This window comes from Papilio xuthus, unplaced genomic scaffold (assembly GCF_000836235.2).
Source record: "Papilio xuthus unplaced genomic scaffold, Pxut_1.1 DF827756.1, whole genome shotgun sequence".
Classification (NCBI taxonomy): Eukaryota; Metazoa; Arthropoda; class Insecta; order Lepidoptera; family Papilionidae; genus Papilio; species Papilio xuthus.
The window spans coordinates 4,302,362-4,319,301 of record NW_013530893.1 but is presented as its reverse complement, the minus strand read 5'-3'; the positions used below and the strand labels follow the sequence as shown (position 1 = coordinate 4,319,301).

The following is a 16,940-nucleotide window of genomic DNA, read 5'->3' as shown; positions in this document are numbered from 1 at the left end:
TATTTAAATTTCTTTCTACCCGACAGCGAAAATTATAAAAAAAAAATTGTCGAGCAAAATTTTACATTACCAAATTTTTACTGGTTATGAAAAAATAACCCCGTGATTGATAAAATTAAAAAAAAGTAGCCTGAGATTCGAACCGGTAAACTTACATATTACGGCAAACATACTAGAATACTGCGCCAATCTAGTATTATATATATTGTGACAAGGCAAAATTTGATATTAGTTAATACGTATCTGTCATATTCGGCGTGACAAACTTTTATATTTAAGCGTTATGACAGGAGAAGAAAAATATTGGGTTGCCCAGTAAGTTCGTGCCGCTTTATAAGGAAAATTGAAACCCTGTTCTCTTAAATTTTTGGAAATGTTTTTAAATTATATTGGTACGACTCTATACCTAAAACGTCTTTTATTATTGGATAAAATTTTAAAAATTAGTTTTTATCTCAACCAATGAAATGAAATTATTCACAATATAGAAATTTTTGTGACGTTTGATAATGGTGGAAATCCGAAAATGAATCCACTTCAGCTACAGTCAGTAAATCAGAACGAACTTTCCGGACAACCTATAATGTTAATACAAAGTGTCAAATGAATGTAACAGAAGTAGTTTATTTCAAATTGTATCACAAGTATAAAGAGATAGAGTTTAATTTTGTCAAATGTACCGATATTTTTGCGCACCTTGACTGCTTCGTTACTTATGACGCTGTGGCTGCTACGATATTTATGAGCATCTTGCATGTACTCATATATTTGACGCTGTGTATGTACCGATGTATTTGAGCAGGGTGAATGTATCTATCATTTTGAGGACTTTTGTTGTACCGATATAATTGAATACTTTTGGTGTACCTATATATTTGCATATCTTGTCTGTGACGATCTATATGACGCTGACTGTACATAATGGTAATCATTTTGTAATATTTATGCATTTTATTTTAAGTTAAATATCTATATTACCTTTTTTACCTTCCCGCCCTATTCTTATAAGAACAGTGTGGGATTGATGAGAGGAAAATATTCTCTTCCTGTACATACTCCTCTTTGAGATTTAGAGATTTAGATGCATATGCAATTGTAGCTCAGCAAAACTTAATAAGTATGTGCCTAAGTGATCTTCCAGATTATGTTCTACATGTGTGCCAAATTTCATCAAGATTGGTTGAGCTGTTCCATTGATAGCTTCTAACATCCATCCATCTAAACTTTTGCATTTATAATATTAGTAAGATTACAATGTTAATAAGATGTGTATTCCAGATGGTATGGCTACGAGAAGGACCACAACATCCTTGTGATGGATCTGCTGGGGCCTTCCCTCGAGGACCTCTTCAATTTCTGCTCGCGACAGTTCACCATCAAGACTGTTCTTATGTTAGCCGGTCAGTATCATTTCTTTGTTTAAAATGTCATTTAGTCACAGTAATTTGTATTTGATATGAAGTATATCATCATCAGGTCATCCCAGATTGATTTGTACAGACCAGTTTGATGAAATACTCAAAAAGAATGGTATAAGGAATACCAGAAATATATGTGCATGTATGTGTAGATGCATGTATGTAGAAGTGAGAAAGGTGTGTCAGGACTGCTAAATGTAGGTCCATGGTGTCTACCTGCCCCTGTAGGTTACGTGCGTGAGTTATGTTGTAGGAAGATACTAATTATACTGTCTTTAAAATAAATCTTGATATCTTTAGGTAAAGTTAATAATTGGTTTATTTTGATTTTATACTTTTAACAATGGTTGAAATGTCTTCAAAAATAAAAGCAGTCTTTAACCTTGTTTCTGTTTGTATTTTGTGCAACAATTTGGATTATTAAGGTAATTAATAAAATATATTATTTAGCCTAAACTTCTGTTCTTAATACACTGTTGTTCATGATTCATTCTTAATGACAGTGCTTTTCTCTGTTACAAATATATAGAACATAATTATGATTAGTTTAAACATCAAAGAGACCCATTGAAATGTTTAACAAATTAAATTTAAGAAAAAAATGGGACCCAACCTGCAAGCAAAACCGACAAAAAAAAAATCAAAATCGGAGCATCAGGGGCGGAGTTACGCGGGTAACTCACATAAAAAGAAAAGAACATACAGACGAATTGATAACCTTCATTTCATTCAGACTAAAGTTTTGTTGGACATAACTATTAAGTTGATTCATCCATATATAGTTTATAACCCATGGATTATTCTTTACAAGAGATTAATGTCCCCCTAACACAGTGGTTCCCAAACTTATTTTGTCTACTACCCACTTTGAGAATAAATATTTTTTTAGTGCCCCCATATTTTCACATATTTAAAAACCACTTAAACTTCAAATTAAATTAATTAATTGTTGTGACCTATATATGTATATTAATGGAGAATTCTAAAGGAAACTTTTACTATAACCCGCAACTGCCCTAACACATTACTTTCATTGGTGGTTTAAAGTGGTAACATATTTTAGATCAAATGCTGGGTCGTGTGGAGTTTATCCACTGCAAGTGCTTTATCCACCGTGATATAAAGCCAGACAACTTCCTGATGGGCATCGGCCGGCACTGCAACAAACTTTACATGATTGACTTTGGCCTTGCTAAGAAGTTCCGCGACCTGCGCACCCGCGCCCACATATCCTATCGCGAGGATAAGAATTTGACTGGTGAGTACATAACATTGTTATATTTATATAAGTATTTATTTATTAAAACTCTATATAACCCACTGTATGACACTCCGGGGAAGTTGAATGACACTTTCTTTGAAGCTCTTGGCTGTGGCAATGGAGTTGGCTTGCATATGAAAATATTTATAATTGTAACAAAATAGTACAGGATGTTACTTGTGCCCGGACTTCCCGTTAAACGTCTTTTAAGGTCATGTGATTGATTTACAATTGCATATAAACATAATCACCCATTTTCTCATCACCTCATTGGGGTCAAAATATATTATTATCTTCTACCCGCACATATCCATAAAGAAATTCAAAGATATTTGTAAAGTCAAGCCGCACTGTGCCAGCATGCTTGACTGCTAGTCACCCCAAAATTTTAATTTTGAGGTGACTAGTATGCTTTGAGCTCATCGGTGGGCTCATATAATTAGCCGTCGACAAACTTTGTAAACAAATTGGATAATCTTATAAACGCTGTCAAATAAAAGGGGTAAATTGTGTCAACAAAAGAGACAGTTTCAAATACTGACCCTTATAAATGGATAGGCGATTGCTTGGAAATTACAGTTTTTGTGCCTGTTGATGTTACGTGACAGTTTTCTATCTATATTATTAGTTCGAATTCACACCACCGCTACAACTATAACCACCAAAATGGTAAAAATCAAATAGGCACAAAAAACTAAGTCTAATAGCCTGTCCATTTATTAAGGTTATATGTACAAAGAACAATTTTGTCAGGTACGGCACGTTACGCGTCCATCAATGCGCACCTCGGCATCGAGCAATCGCGGCGAGACGACATGGAGTCACTCGGATATGTACTTATGTACTTCAATAGGTATGTTTCTATTTATTTATATTTACTAGCTGTCGCCAGTGTCTCCGTCCGCGTGAGGATTAAAAAATATATTAGTAGCCTGTGTTCTTTCAGACTGTTCTATGCCAAATTTCAGCGAGATCCATGCAGCCGTTTTGGAGATACATTCTAACAAACATCCATTCATCTTAACATGATCATTTATAATATTTGTAAGGTAACTGCCTCACTAAAAAGCTTCAACAAAATTACTATAAATATTATTCAAGCTATCCAAATAGTTAAAGAACACTTATTTTGACTTTTTTGAGCATTCTAAAAAATAAATTGAATACAATATAAACATAATACGTTATTTTTGAATATAACACGCGTTTGTCTTTGATTAACAAAAAAAAAAACTTTATCGCGACCTGTTGGGTATAGTGACGTTTTTTTATTGGACAAAACCAGTTGCTACGTCACGTCTGTCGCTTAGTGACCGTTCACGGAAATTGTGAGTCACACGCACATTCATGGTTTTTTTATTGATTTAAACAATCTTAGTGTCCATTTATTACATTTTTAATAAATTTTATCAGCTACTACCGCGGACTTTATGCCAAAATAAAACATTTGCGTAATATAGTGTTTCTTTATTAAAAATAAATAAATTGTGGGTAGTAGAAACTTATTGTAAACAATTTTGATGATAAAGCTTCGAATTTGGAAAAAAAATATATTTTCTGATAAAATAACACCCTGTACATAAAATTGGATTTTTTTTAATACTATTAAATTTAAATTTTTGTCAACGGTCAAAAAATACACATGATATAGCGCCCCGTGATATTTCGTGATTTTTTTTGGAACCCCTCCCCTCTTTTCAGTCTCATTTGATTAGTGGACGACACTAAGTAACAATTAAATGATGAATTATGAACATTGATTCAAATTTAAATAGATTTGTCATACAAAATCTACACTAAGGTGCTCCCTAAGTGGTTTTTACCGCGACCGTTGGTTTCATAACCAACTATCATCTACCTACCTTTATCCCTATTGAGGGTTGGCACATATGTACTACTCTTCCATACATCTTTATCAGCCGTCATATCTAAATCTACCCACATCCTACGCATATGCTCTTTCACTCGATGCTTTCTGAGAACAAAATCTTTAAAACATATCGTAATCTCTGTCTTATTTGACAAAACAGAGATGATATATTTTAATCGGGGACTAGTCTCAGAAACCCACAGTGCAGTAGTAAGCGCTTAGTATTGGTCCTACCTCACATAGCGAATGCTTTGTGTCGACGTATGACGTATGAAGCGAGTTGAGACGGATTTCTTTGACCTACACACGAAAAACTGACCGACATACTTACACAATACGTTTTTATACGTTTCTTTCTAACCGTCTTGTATAATTTGATGATAGTTTTGTGAAATTTAACCTTTATGTATCGTGGTTTAAAGTTTAAATTTACTTGATGTTGGATTGAAGGTCGATTTTAGTTTGACGTTCAAAGTTACCGTTAGACATTGTATGAGATTCTTTTTATGTATGTATAGGTAGAAATAGTGTTAAATATTTTTTATTTATTATGAATTTTTTTGTTAGTTATCCATTCAAATAAAAAAAATTGCTTCCAAAAATAGCTTAACTTTTATTCACATTTTAACTATCAGATATTAAAAAATGTCTCTCCTTTACATTATCTCAAAGTAATATAGGTATTAATATTATTTATCTTACTAATATTATAAATACGAAATTTTAGATGGATGGATGGATGTTTAGTACAAAGTATCTTCGGAAAAGGATCTTGATGCAATTTGGCATATATGTAGAACATACTCTGAACGAACACATAGGCTACTTATAAAGGTTTTTTAAGCCGCGCAGACGTAGTCACGGGCGATAGCTAGTATATTTAGTAGATAAAAGTCGTATCAAGCCGTTAGTAAAAAACAATAATAAATCGGTGGTTAAAAATTATAAAAACAGCACAACACAAAACTATATCTTATCTGTTGTATATCTGACCGACTTTCTAAATTGGCAATGTACAGATTTATGCATAATAGGTTTATATAATAATGCTTTGGTGAACTGTTATAAAACTCTAAGAGTACTGTTGCTAGGCAGTTCCTAGTATGTATGTTTTAACCTTTGGTAAACCGTTTAATTTATATAGCGTATATTTTTAACTGTAAATCGCATCAGAACTTATAAACGAAAAAGATTCGTAAGAATGGAGTAGGTTCAGATATGACGCCTGTTGGAGATGTATGGAGTAATACATACTGTGCCAACCCTCCGTAGACATAAGGGCAGGTTGATGATTCGTCTCTTCGATGTCGACAAAGTTGTGTTTTCTGTATTAGCAATATTTCAATTTTTTTTTCTATATTCCGTATGTTATAAGACTTATTATGTATTGTGTTAGTCAAGAAACGTGTTATTTTTTCTTTGGTTTTTAATAACCTTTGCAAATTATTGTATTCTGTTAATAAGCAGTTTTTATTGTAATGTTTCAGGGGCTCTTTGCCATGGCAGGGACTGAAAGCTATAACAAAGAAGCAGAAATACGAAAGAATTAGCGAGAAGAAGATGTCAACGCCCGTTGAAGTGCTCTGCAAGGTAAGTATTGTCTAACATATACAAAACTGATCATTTATTATATTTAAAATACTAGTAAATAAAAACAAAAACTGAATTAGGAGACATAAAAAAAATCGTTGCAAAGTTTAGAGTTATTGTATTAAGAAACAACATTTAATTTATTTCGTGGGAATTATTTTTTTATGCCAAATTTCATTTGTGTTTGTCCTTTGTGGGTATTTTCTATGTTCAAAATTAATATTTTGTCATTTTCATGTGTTTGATCTTATATGTTTTGATTAATTTAGTATGTATTTGTCGTGGACAGGGCTTCCCGGCCGAGTTTGCGATGTATTTAAATTACTGCCGCGGGCTCACATTCGACGAGGCGCCTGACTACATGTATCTTAGACAGGTAATTAACGTTTAATACTTACTAAATACTTGGAAAATTTTGTAATGGATCATCATCATCAGCTCACTATACGTCCCCTAAGTTAAGGGTGATTAGGCCATAGTCAACCACGCTGGCCAAGTGCGGGTTGGTTGACTTCACACATATCTTTGAATTTCTTCTCAGATATGTGCAGGTTGCATCACGATGTTACGACGATGTAATGGATCATATATAGATATTAATAAGTTTTCCATAACTGAATGATTATGTAAAATTGTGTAAAAATGAATTCAAATACAATGGCTGTAAGAGATAAACGAAAGTAGTACTTAGGACAATTATGATTTCTATACTGAAGAGTAATTAAGTGTAAAATAATTGTTTCACAGATGGATTGATGAATATGACATTGAAGTATTGTTTGTTTGTTTGTATGTCAGCTGTTCCGCATCCTGTTCCGCACGATGAACTACCAGTACGACTACACGTTCGACTGGACCATCCTGCGGCAGCGCAAGCAGACCATGGAGGCGGGCGCCGCCGCCGCCGACCGTCGCTCGCCCTCCGTGCAGCGCCGCGCGCAGCAGCCGCCGCAGCCGCCGCCCAACAACGAGGTACTGCACCCGCCTCACACGTCGCCTCACACCGCCTCGCAACACCTCACACCACCTCACACCACCGCACATCGCCTCATGCCGAACCGCAACACCTCACCCGTTACATGACCTCACACCTCACATGACCTCACACCTTACATGACCTCACAAGTCCTCTTATCTTACACTTAATTTGACCACACGCCTCTGCCAACCTCGCACTGGCATAATAATTTGCATAAACTTACGTAGCCTCAGAACTGAGTTGACCTGACCTCACATCTGACTGTTGGAGTTTTAGGTATAAAGTTAATTTTGTTACAGATCTAGACCACATATTAAATATTACTTGACCGCAATATTGAAACGACTTAACCTCGCACTTAGTCCTTACACGTATTCAAAATCTACCTGGATTTATAATCATTTCATGCGCTATCTACTAACAATACTTGTCTACATTTAATCCCATTTTAATCTCCCTTGTCCCTTGTCGTGCTTTCAGTCAGTTTTCCTATCTCTTAGTCATTCTGTTTCATTCACTTATACACCAACAAGGATATCTGTTCCGGTGGGCATGAGTCGAAACTAAATTTTGTCAGCTCACTAGCGCCCCTCTGAAAAAGTGTCACAAAATCATTTAAATTTTTCTCTTTTATGTCTAAGCAGGTTTTATATACATTCAGATAGGAATAACCGCGATAGTAGCGCCCCTCACCTGTACAGATATCCTTGTTTTTACTAAGTGTAGATTTCCGTCAAATTGAAGCTTTCTTCTTAGGTGAAGTCGGCGCATGCGACCGCCGACTCCGCAGCTAACAAACAGACAGTGAAGGGCCACCAGTCCGTCAGCCAAATGAAGAAGAAACTAACCGCCATCTCCTAACCTAACCCATACATACACCGTACATACATACTAAAATATTTTGTTCTCATATTGAACAATATCTAATTTATAATAAGTCAAAATTTGACGGGAAATCACATGTTGTGTGGGAGATACCAAATTATCAGTATTTTTAGGCAAAATTTGATTTTTTTATCTTGTTAATTTAGTAATGTTTGGTATTGTTAGATTTGTGGCTGAGATATGGGTTGAAATTTTTTTTTCTATATAATAAGGGCTTTTAAAAGTTTCTTCTTGTAGTTTTTATATGGAATATAAATGTCGTAGTTAAATTGTTTAGTAGGGCGGAGATGATATTGTCCAACTCGCATGAAACTGACGATAACAATTTTGTCCACTAATAATATAATGTGATGTTTTATTACTTTTTTTATATTGATAATGTAAAAAGTCAAAGCAAAAGAAACTTTATTATATATAATTCTCAATCCATTGAGTGCTTAAAAGAATAGTATATTAATATTAAACATGAATTATTTTCAAACTTTGTTTTTTTTTTAATTCATAAACTATTTACGTTTAATGAAAATTAAACATTGATTTTTCCAAAATGTAAGGAACTGATTGTATATTCTCGTTACATAATGTTTAGTAGTTAATTTAGTAAAACCATGTACATAAAAATCTTAATTTTTAATTTGATAAAATATTTAGTAGTCAGTAATTTTGATGACGTCATCTCTTGTCATTGGTCGAATTTTATCAAAAGCGTTTATCATCTATACAATATTAGTGTATTTAAATATTTTTAAAACCACAGTATCATATCATATTATCACTAAATTAACTTTAACCAAACATAATTCATACATCTCATTAAGTTTTCTCACTTAATTTCAGTATTAATAGCATGTCTTCATAAAACATAGTCGTTATGTGTGCAAAGAGATTTACTTAGAGAATATTTAGCATGAGAAATTTATACTGTAGACCTACAAATTTATCTGGTCCGATGGACATAAGTCAAACTAATGATAGCTCACTAGCGCCCCGCTGTCGATTTCAAAATGTCAAGATTCTTATATTGTAGCTGTCATGTCTTTTTTTCTTTTGGCTTTTCTTATGTCTAAGAAGGTTTTATATATTTTTTGACAAATAATCGTCTTACCGGGCAAGCTAACGCATTTAAATTTGTTAATTGGTTACAAACTATTAGTGTACTTTTCTCATACTAAATAAACACTAAGTAAGACTTAAGTTCTGTAGTGACATAGGTGAAATAATTAATGTGATATTTTTTTTAATTTTCAGTGAAAACGAGTGAGGCGTTCGGCGGCTACAAGCGGTCCGGCGAGAAAGAGAACGCGATAGCATCCGAGTGCGCCCCGATTTGTGTGTGTGTTTGTGTGTGTGTCGCCGGCCCCGCTTGCTGCACGCCGGCGCTGTAATATGCGTCGATGAACCACTTTAAGCCAAAAATAAACCGTTATTTAGAAAAACTCAAACCCGAAAAGTCTGATTTTCAAGGACTCAACTCTGGAAAGTCTGACTTTTAACGACTCTATTCTAGAAAGTGTGACTTTCAAGGGCTCAACTCTAAAAAGTTTAACTTTCATAGGACCGATAGAAAGTTGTGACTCGAAATCATTTTTTAAGTTGACTCTATAGGGATCAACTCGGACAGCTATGCCAAGATTGGTCGTAGGTTTTGGACGGTTTTGTGATTTTGTTTTGTATGGATCATATAATTTGGTTCTTTGAAGTTTTGTTTATGAGAACTTGCAAGAAATGGTTGACCATTTAATTTGTAACAAAGGTTTTCTAAACGGTTAGTCAGTTTTAGGAAGTTATTGTGATTTGGTGGATTATGGTCTATACAAAATAAAATACAATTTCAATACTCATGTTGTATGGAGATAAAATTTTTTTTTTTAAATATGGTTTTTATTTTTGGCTTAATTTGGTTCAGTGCAGTAATTGCAATATGCAGGCGTCGAACGCTAAAATGACGTATAACCTTTTTCTAACAGAGGCCTTTTTAATTTAACGATCTAAAAATTATATTAAATAATTTTATAATTAGATAAAAAAAAAATGAAATTTAATTTGCTAATTCTGTGTACTCCTACACAATGTAAAAGGTTTTTTTTTTAATTAGATTTTTTTGAAGTGTGCGTCGATGGACTGCTATAAAATATAAGTATATATAGAGAATATATAATAAAACCGTTGTCAAATTTATGTAAGTGGAAGGACAAATAAATTCGTTCTCTTAGTTAATGTAGTAACCCTTTGAAGTAACTTAGTTTTTTCTTTTAATTATTAATTCGATGTTAGTTTTCCTAATTTGCTAGTGTTACAAAAACTCTTTATTAATTAGTAGGTATTGTAGACGGTAATGTTTCAATTTGGCATGTTGCTAAATGAAAGTTAAACATAACCGTTTTTTAGAAGCGAATTATTGGCTAAAAGTAATTAAATATGTTCATTAAAATTATCGATTAACTAATAAATAGGTTTCTGTAATGCGATGATGAAAAAAAAATGGAAAAACTAAAAAAAAATTAGTCTTAAGCAACCAGATTTGCTGCCGATTGGCAGATTACAAAATGTTTTCGGCCGATCGACTAAATTGTACATAGACTAGGCCGATTGGTTAGCGATCTGGTTACATTTTTTGTATTTACGTTTATTTTGATGTTTTAAAAAGGCAAATTGTAAATATGAGACAGTGTCCACATCAGTGTTTAATTTTTTTCTCTAAGGAACACATAGTTTTAAGGTGAATCACGGCACCCGTCTTCTACCCTTCCAATACCCTTCCCCTTCCCTTCCCTGCACGATCGACAATTAGCGATATTTTTGTATGAACGATACAGTAAGTACGAATTACATCGCCTATATTTAAGACGGGTGTCGCGAATTAAATTTAAAATAACTGTGTGATTGTTTGATGAATGAAAAGGGGACAAGGATTTGTTATGACCAAAATACTCTGCACTGTTAAGTGGTCCCCTTAGTTTAGATTTATCAAAATCTAATCTAAGAACCTCCCTTAAAAACTAACTCTTAGTGGCAGTTTTTTTATTTGGAAATTGTCTTATCCCCAATCAACTTAGGTAACCGGCCTAACTCAATAAAATGGAAGTATTGTTTTGTGGTGAAGAAATTATTTTTTTTATTTACCTTTTCAGTAAATTTTTATTAAAATCGTTTAAATAAAATATTCTCTGATTGATATGAAGGTCCAATTAAATTAATTACGGATGTATTTTCGCGCCAATTAGAAGTATTGAGCAAACATACCTTTGAACAGGACTTAAATACATGTCAATGCAATAAAAATGTTACTCAATACAGTTTTCACTTATATTTTGTATGATTTTGATGGTTTGGTTTGCATGTACCAAAGATTTTTTTTACAACACTAAATGAACTGAAACTACGATCTGTGTTTCTCGTTACAGCTATCGATTTTTTCTTTGTTCTCATGAAATACTTTAATAATACATAGATTCTTGATTTTTCATATTTTCTCCTTTTAATAGCCTATTTATAGATAACTCGCGTCTTCCTTTTATTTTACCTATCATCTTGGTCGTCTTGAAATTTTGACTACACAAATTAACGCGCTTTTTTTGACAGCTGTCACCGCAACTTGTCAACTTTGCAAGGAATCGATAGGGCTTAAATTACGTTCCGTTATTGTTTTATTTTTTATATTACAAAATGGACAAAAGTTTTAAAGCCAATGACAATGACAATCGCTGTGCGAAAGGATAAGGTTATAAAAAACTGAATAAAAAGTAACTAACGCATGCAAAAAAAGTAATGTTCCAAAATCATGATTAATTTTGGCTTATCTGCCTATTCCTCTGAAACAACTGCTCTTGGCATAGATTTTTAACCGTCTTCAAAAAGGAGATGGTTTATAATTTGTTGTTTTTTTTTTCATCCCAAGTATAAATTTAGTATACTAAAGCAAGGACTGAAAGTGATCCAAACCTTTAATTTCGTCTTGTGATATAATGGATCTCAATATTCCCTTAAAGTCACGAAGATTATTCAAAATAATAGTTTTAATACAATCTTGTCCCCGGTGGAGTAAATGTGCTGCACTTAATAATAAAATAATAAATATAATTGTAAAATGATTTTTGTTGTTTTATTGAGTTCCTTTTTTTCGTGAATGAGATACTCTGATAAGAGGCAGTCGAGATTTCGGATTTTTTGTTTTATAAGACTTTCGATTTCTTTCTAGCTCCAATCTTTTCTCGTTAAAAATTTTACCTATACCTTTATGTGCTACCTATTTCTAGAATAAATAATATTAAAACAATATAACATTACTACATTTTAATAAAAACAAACAATTTTAAACGACATCTTCAGCGGAATTTCTCACCAATGGATTGTCGCCTTTCAACGATTTCCTGTAAGTATCTATTATCGGTAGACACCAGAAAATAACTGGAAATAAAATAAATATTGCTGCTACAATTTTATTCAAGTGATAGTAGTTACTAATAATAATGGCAGAGCAATGAAATCTTTTATACGAAAGAGCTGGCTCGACCAGTGCAATACTACGACCATACAAAAGATATGCATCAAGTGGAAGTAATACTGCGTTTTGCCTGATGAGTGCGTGCCGGACGATTAATTTTACTCCTTTTCTCTATCCCACCCTGTTCTAATAAGGAAGGAAGGTTGATTTTGCAATGGCAGGGACACATGGGAATAAAGGTTGACAACTCAATGCCAATGTCTGGTTCAAGGTCACTTCGCTATTTTAGCGTATTTAAGTGGCCGCTTCGTCATTTTTCACCTTTTGCTATAAAAAGAAAATAGGTTTTCTTGTGGAAATATTTTGATATTTCCGAGTTTTAGCGAAAATTTAACTATAGGACACACATAACGGTTTTGGATTGTAATTGAATTGAAATTTTATATAATCTGTCCAATTTAAGTGTTTACTTACCAAATAAATATAAAACGTCTGCAAATAGGGCCATGAAAGTCCAGACCTGTTCGCGTTTGATGCGGCTCAGGAATTCCACGAGCGTAACCACAAAGCCGAACACGACGAACGACAGCGTATACCAAATGTATAACTGCATCATTATTGAATTCTCCTGTACAAATAAAAAAATAATTGAAGTGGCAACTTTTAATTTGCCAATTCATCAGTGATGAAGTGGTGTAGCTACTGAATATAATAAAAAAAAGTTTCAATTTTGGAAGTTGATCAATAATCGTTTAAAGCGATTTATTGCAAGGGCTCTTGAAAACACACTTATGGTTTTCAATGTGTGTAGCAGATGGCGCCAGTAGTATTGTTATATTTCAACTACGAAGTTCCTATGCCTATTAAATTTAATTTTAATTTGAACCAAACTCTAAGTATTTTAATGGAAGAAGGAGGAAAATTAGCGAAACTTCATCCATAAGTCTCCTAATATAAGGGGTTGCAAATGCATTTGAATTTTGAACTACCAAATGATATTTTTCTAAACATTTGCACAGCAGAAAGAAGTAATAAAACATCTTACAATAATGCAACCGAGCAATAATATTAAGTTGGCAACTTGGAACAGTTTGAGCAGCAGACTTCTGAGGCAGTAGATATTGGCGCGCAGACGCAGCACATTGTTGCTCCTGCACGACTGACACGCATCCTCTGGGATCATCTGACTCGTCACGAAGTCCGCGAAACTTGCCACCTGATGACATAGATTATAAAAATCTCGCTTGCATTATAAAGCCCCTTTTCCACTACGCAGCGTTGCTATAATTATTTATACTTCAACTTTGTCAATAATTTTATAAATAATAACAATTTTGTCGTCTAATAGCAACTAGATTCTTTTGTAAATTACTCGAAATATTCATAAGGATTAAGATATATTCATGTCAATTAATAAGTTACCAAAAATCCAACAATGCTTTACCTATTTAACATCTATTTCTAACGTTTATAAAATAATTATCCCCCTTTTCATTTTGCAACCTTGAACTATGCCTAATCTAACTGGTGGGTCCAACTTATTTATTTTTCCCGAAGTCTTTGGATATAACATCTTAGTAATAACAAATCTTAATAATAAAATACAAACCAAACTTATAATAGATATAATAGCGACAGTCGCCCGCGGCGATAGAGTCCTATTCAAATGGCCATGTAGATAATTTTTAAGAGTTTCCATTAGGCCGTTTAAATTCATTAACTACAACAATTTATCATTTATTTGTAGGTGACATGCTTGTCTTTTTGTCAGAATACTTTCTACTGGTAAATTATCTCAAAGAGTATGAGTTTTATTCATTGCCAATTTTTTTAAATTGCCCACAAATATTTCCGATTTAATTTTGTACATCCATTTAGTTCTCAAATAATTTGAGAAAAGATTCAATTTTAATGTTTAAAAGCAACTACAGATTATATAATTTAATAAAAAAATGGTTAATTTCCTATCTTCATTGTATACTGGCTGAAACCATATTAATTCTTTCATAATTTTTTTTATCTGTCAGAAGTTGACGCAGAATAATTAAGATAAATTAAATACAAGATGAATAACTATTTAATTATCAGTTTTTTTGTGTTTTCTTTATTTTTAAAAGGCTATTCTGCAACTGACATTGCTGAAGGTAAACTGTGTTTTGTATTTTTTTTATACAATCGCTTCAGTAAAGTTGAAAATCAAGGTTCGTTGCAGGATTTCCCTCAACAAGCGGCACCTAGACCAAATCTACTTAATTTAAGTTGTGAAACCAATATTTAGCAAACAAGAAGACAATAGCTTATTACCACTAACAATACCTACATTGAAACGTTCGAAAATTTGTAGAAAAAATACGACTTAGGTACCTTCAAGAAGCGGGCATACCATTTCCTTAAAGGCCGGCAACGCATCTGCGGTTCCTCTGGTGTTGCAGATGTCCATGGGTGTCGTTGATCACCTCGGTGTTCCCGGCGCTCGTTTGACCCCTTCTTTTATAAAAAAAATGTTTGGAATATCCGCTCTATAATTGATTTATTTAAATATCTTCACATGATTAAAATATTAACTTAATTTCCAGGCGACGATAATGAAACGCCAAATGAAAAGACAACTGAAGAATTCCCACAAGATAACATTGAGAAGTACATTGAAATGTTTGAGGAAACAGCACGTCAGTTAAACAAGGCTTCAGATGAAGATGTCACTGCTTTGGAAAACACTATTGATATTTACGATGAAATGTCAGATATAGTACAGGCTTTTATTGATTTAAACATTAATTCTAATAATGTGTACAAATTTCTACGCGCGAAAGGTTTAGATCGAGTAGTCGCTCCGTATTTAAAAGTAATACACACACCATTACGTCGACAATTTTTAATATTAACAAAACAATTGCTAGATATTGCACCAACGACAGCAAAGGCAATAATCCCAGTTAGCATTTTAGATAATCTTTTAGATATATTTGAAAATGACCACAATTTATCATTAAAAGCTTACGCGTTAGATATTTTACATTCATGGTTGCCTGGTAACCCTAAAATGCAAGCACGTGTTATGAAACTTAAAGGTCTTGATCCATTTTATCATCAAATAAGTAATTTAGATATAACAGTTATTCATACATTATTGGATTTATTTAATAAAATTCTCGATGAACATATTAAAGCTAGAGAGACACCGAGGACTAGAGAAAACGCGGAAGATTTAGTGATGTACCAAAGAATTGGTCTGATTGAAAGAATGTCGACATCGCACGTGTGTGATGGATTGCTTAATATATTTGAAAGTTCATTACCTTTTATACCTAGAACTGGACAGATTATATCTTCGATGTTTGAACTTGTTAAAAAGATAAAACCGTTTTGTTTAAACACATATAAAGGAAAGTCTAGACCGATTGAAGTTTTTAATGAATTATACCAATTTGTTAACGATAAATCGAATGATAGAGCATTTGAAAAGTATGGAATGAATAAAACTGATATTTACGCAGTTTTAGAAAAATACGTACAAGAATTGAAATATGCTGTTGTTAAAGACGAGTTGTAGAAACAAAATTTCATATTAAATTTGCTTAATAAATATTGTTTTTATTTGCTTAAAATGTAATTGAAAATATATATAAAAGAAAGTCGTGTTAGTTACACTATTTATAACTCAAGAACGGCTCTACCGATATGCCTGAAAATTGGTGAGAAGGTAGCTTAGAGCCAGGAGACGGACATAGGATACTATTTATTCTTTTTCGAATTTATGCCTTCAAGAGCTGCTTTTTATTTAACTTATCTATATATTAAGTTTTTTTATATAACCACGCGGACGGAGTCGCGGGTGACAGCTAGTAAGAAATAATTACAGGATAAAAGTTTTTATAACTATCGGAGTGAAATTCCTCAGCTTTAAAAGTAATATTAAAACATTGTGTTTTGTTTTTTCTTTCAAAGTGGCATGATTTTGTACACGTTTTTCAATAGAAACGCTTACTCTTATATCTCGTTATGTTTCTCAAATTCAATTGTCTAATATTACATTGAACACATATTAAATGTCAGATTATGAATTTTATTTGTTACATTTCGTTCTTGAAAACGAGACAAAACTAGTTATATGTTCAAATTAAATTAGAACATATAAATTAATTAATTTACATATTACTAATATTATAAATGCGAATGTTTAGATGGATGTTTGTTTGAAAGTATCTCCTAAATGGCTAAATGGATATCGATGAAATTTGGCATACATATAGAACACATAGGCTACTAATTACGTTTTTAATTACGTCCGAACGGAGTCGGAGCAGCTAGTTTTTGAATATTACTTTGTGTGGTCTCTACCAAGGATATGTATTGTGCAATACGCGGTTATGTTGAGGGACTTTTACACAATACGTTTTTGTACGCGTATGTATTTCATGTGATTGTTTATTTGATTTATTGTGCTGACACATTGGGGTTGCGATTGCTAAATTTATATTGTTGCGAAGTTT

The 16,940-nt window shown here is 32.9% G+C and overlaps 3 protein-coding genes across 7 annotated transcripts in view; 2 read left to right on the top strand and 1 right to left on the bottom strand.

Moving 5' to 3' along the window:
• Positions 1-11,109, top strand: part of CKIalpha (casein kinase I alpha) — a 19,613-nt gene extending 8,504 nt beyond the window's left edge. The window contains exons 3-9 of one of the 4 annotated variants that reach the window (XM_013310130.1): positions 1,279-1,400; positions 2,482-2,676; positions 3,433-3,532; positions 6,037-6,139; positions 6,429-6,515; positions 6,938-7,111; positions 9,252-11,109. In XM_013310130.1, coding sequence (XP_013165584.1) covers positions 1,279-1,400; positions 2,482-2,676; positions 3,433-3,532; positions 6,037-6,139; positions 6,429-6,515; positions 6,938-7,111; positions 9,252-9,254 — 784 coding nt within the window. In that variant the 3' untranslated portion in view covers positions 9,255-11,109. Of the gene's footprint in view, positions 1-1,278; positions 1,401-2,481; positions 2,677-3,432; positions 3,533-6,036; positions 6,140-6,428; positions 6,516-6,937; positions 7,112-7,874; positions 8,441-9,251 lie in introns of those variants that run through there. The other 3 variants (XM_013310129.1, XM_013310128.1, XM_013310127.1) reach the window with 3 other exon arrangements.
• Positions 11,110-12,209: 1,100 nt separating this feature from the next.
• On the bottom strand, positions 12,210-14,215 carry LOC106116345 (uncharacterized). 2 transcript variants are annotated; one of them, XM_013310133.1, is made up of 5 exons: positions 14,057-14,215; positions 13,493-13,663; positions 12,922-13,075; positions 12,346-12,410; positions 12,210-12,255 (listed from the first exon to the last, which is right to left on the bottom strand). In XM_013310133.1, the coding sequence occupies exons 1-5, from the start codon at positions 14,162-14,164 to the stop codon at positions 12,250-12,252; spliced, it is 504 nt and encodes a 167-aa protein (XP_013165587.1). In that variant the 5' UTR covers positions 14,165-14,215; the 3' UTR covers positions 12,210-12,249. The 2 variants fall into 2 exon arrangements, with proteins under 2 accessions (XP_013165587.1, XP_013165586.1); XM_013310132.1 differs by lacking the exon at positions 12,210-12,255 and having other exon boundaries at positions 12,282-12,410.
• A 276-nt stretch (positions 14,216-14,491) lies between these two features.
• Positions 14,492-16,036, top strand: LOC106116226 (uncharacterized). The gene is made up of 2 exons (XM_013309983.1): positions 14,492-14,591; positions 15,024-16,036. The coding sequence occupies exons 1-2, from the start codon at positions 14,513-14,515 to the stop codon at positions 15,998-16,000; spliced, it is 1,056 nt and encodes a 351-aa protein (XP_013165437.1). The 5' UTR covers positions 14,492-14,512; the 3' UTR covers positions 16,001-16,036.
• The last annotated feature ends 904 nt before the right edge of the window (positions 16,037-16,940 follow it).

What these genes read in the sequence shown, in the direction of transcription:
- LOC106116345 (XM_013310132.1), bottom strand. Translation starts at nt 14,164, where the DNA reads ATGAATTTAAACGGCCTAATGGAAACTCTTAAAAATTATCTACATGGC. An exon ending in TTATATCTATTATAAGTTTG is followed by an intron (nt 13,664 to 14,056) that starts GTTTGTATTTTA and finishes CTATGTCATCAG; the next exon opens with GTGGCAAGTTTCGCGGACTT. An exon ending in AGACGTTTTATATTTATTTG is followed by an intron (nt 12,411 to 12,921) that starts GTAAGTAAACAC and finishes TTTTATTTCCAG; the next exon opens with TTATTTTCTGGTGTCTACCG.
- LOC106116226 (XM_013309983.1), top strand. Translation starts at nt 14,513, where the DNA reads ATGAATAACTATTTAATTATCAGTTTTTTTGTGTTTTCTTTATTTTTA. An exon ending in TGCAACTGACATTGCTGAAG is followed by an intron (nt 14,592 to 15,023) that starts GTAAACTGTGTT and finishes CTTAATTTCCAG; the next exon opens with GCGACGATAATGAAACGCCA.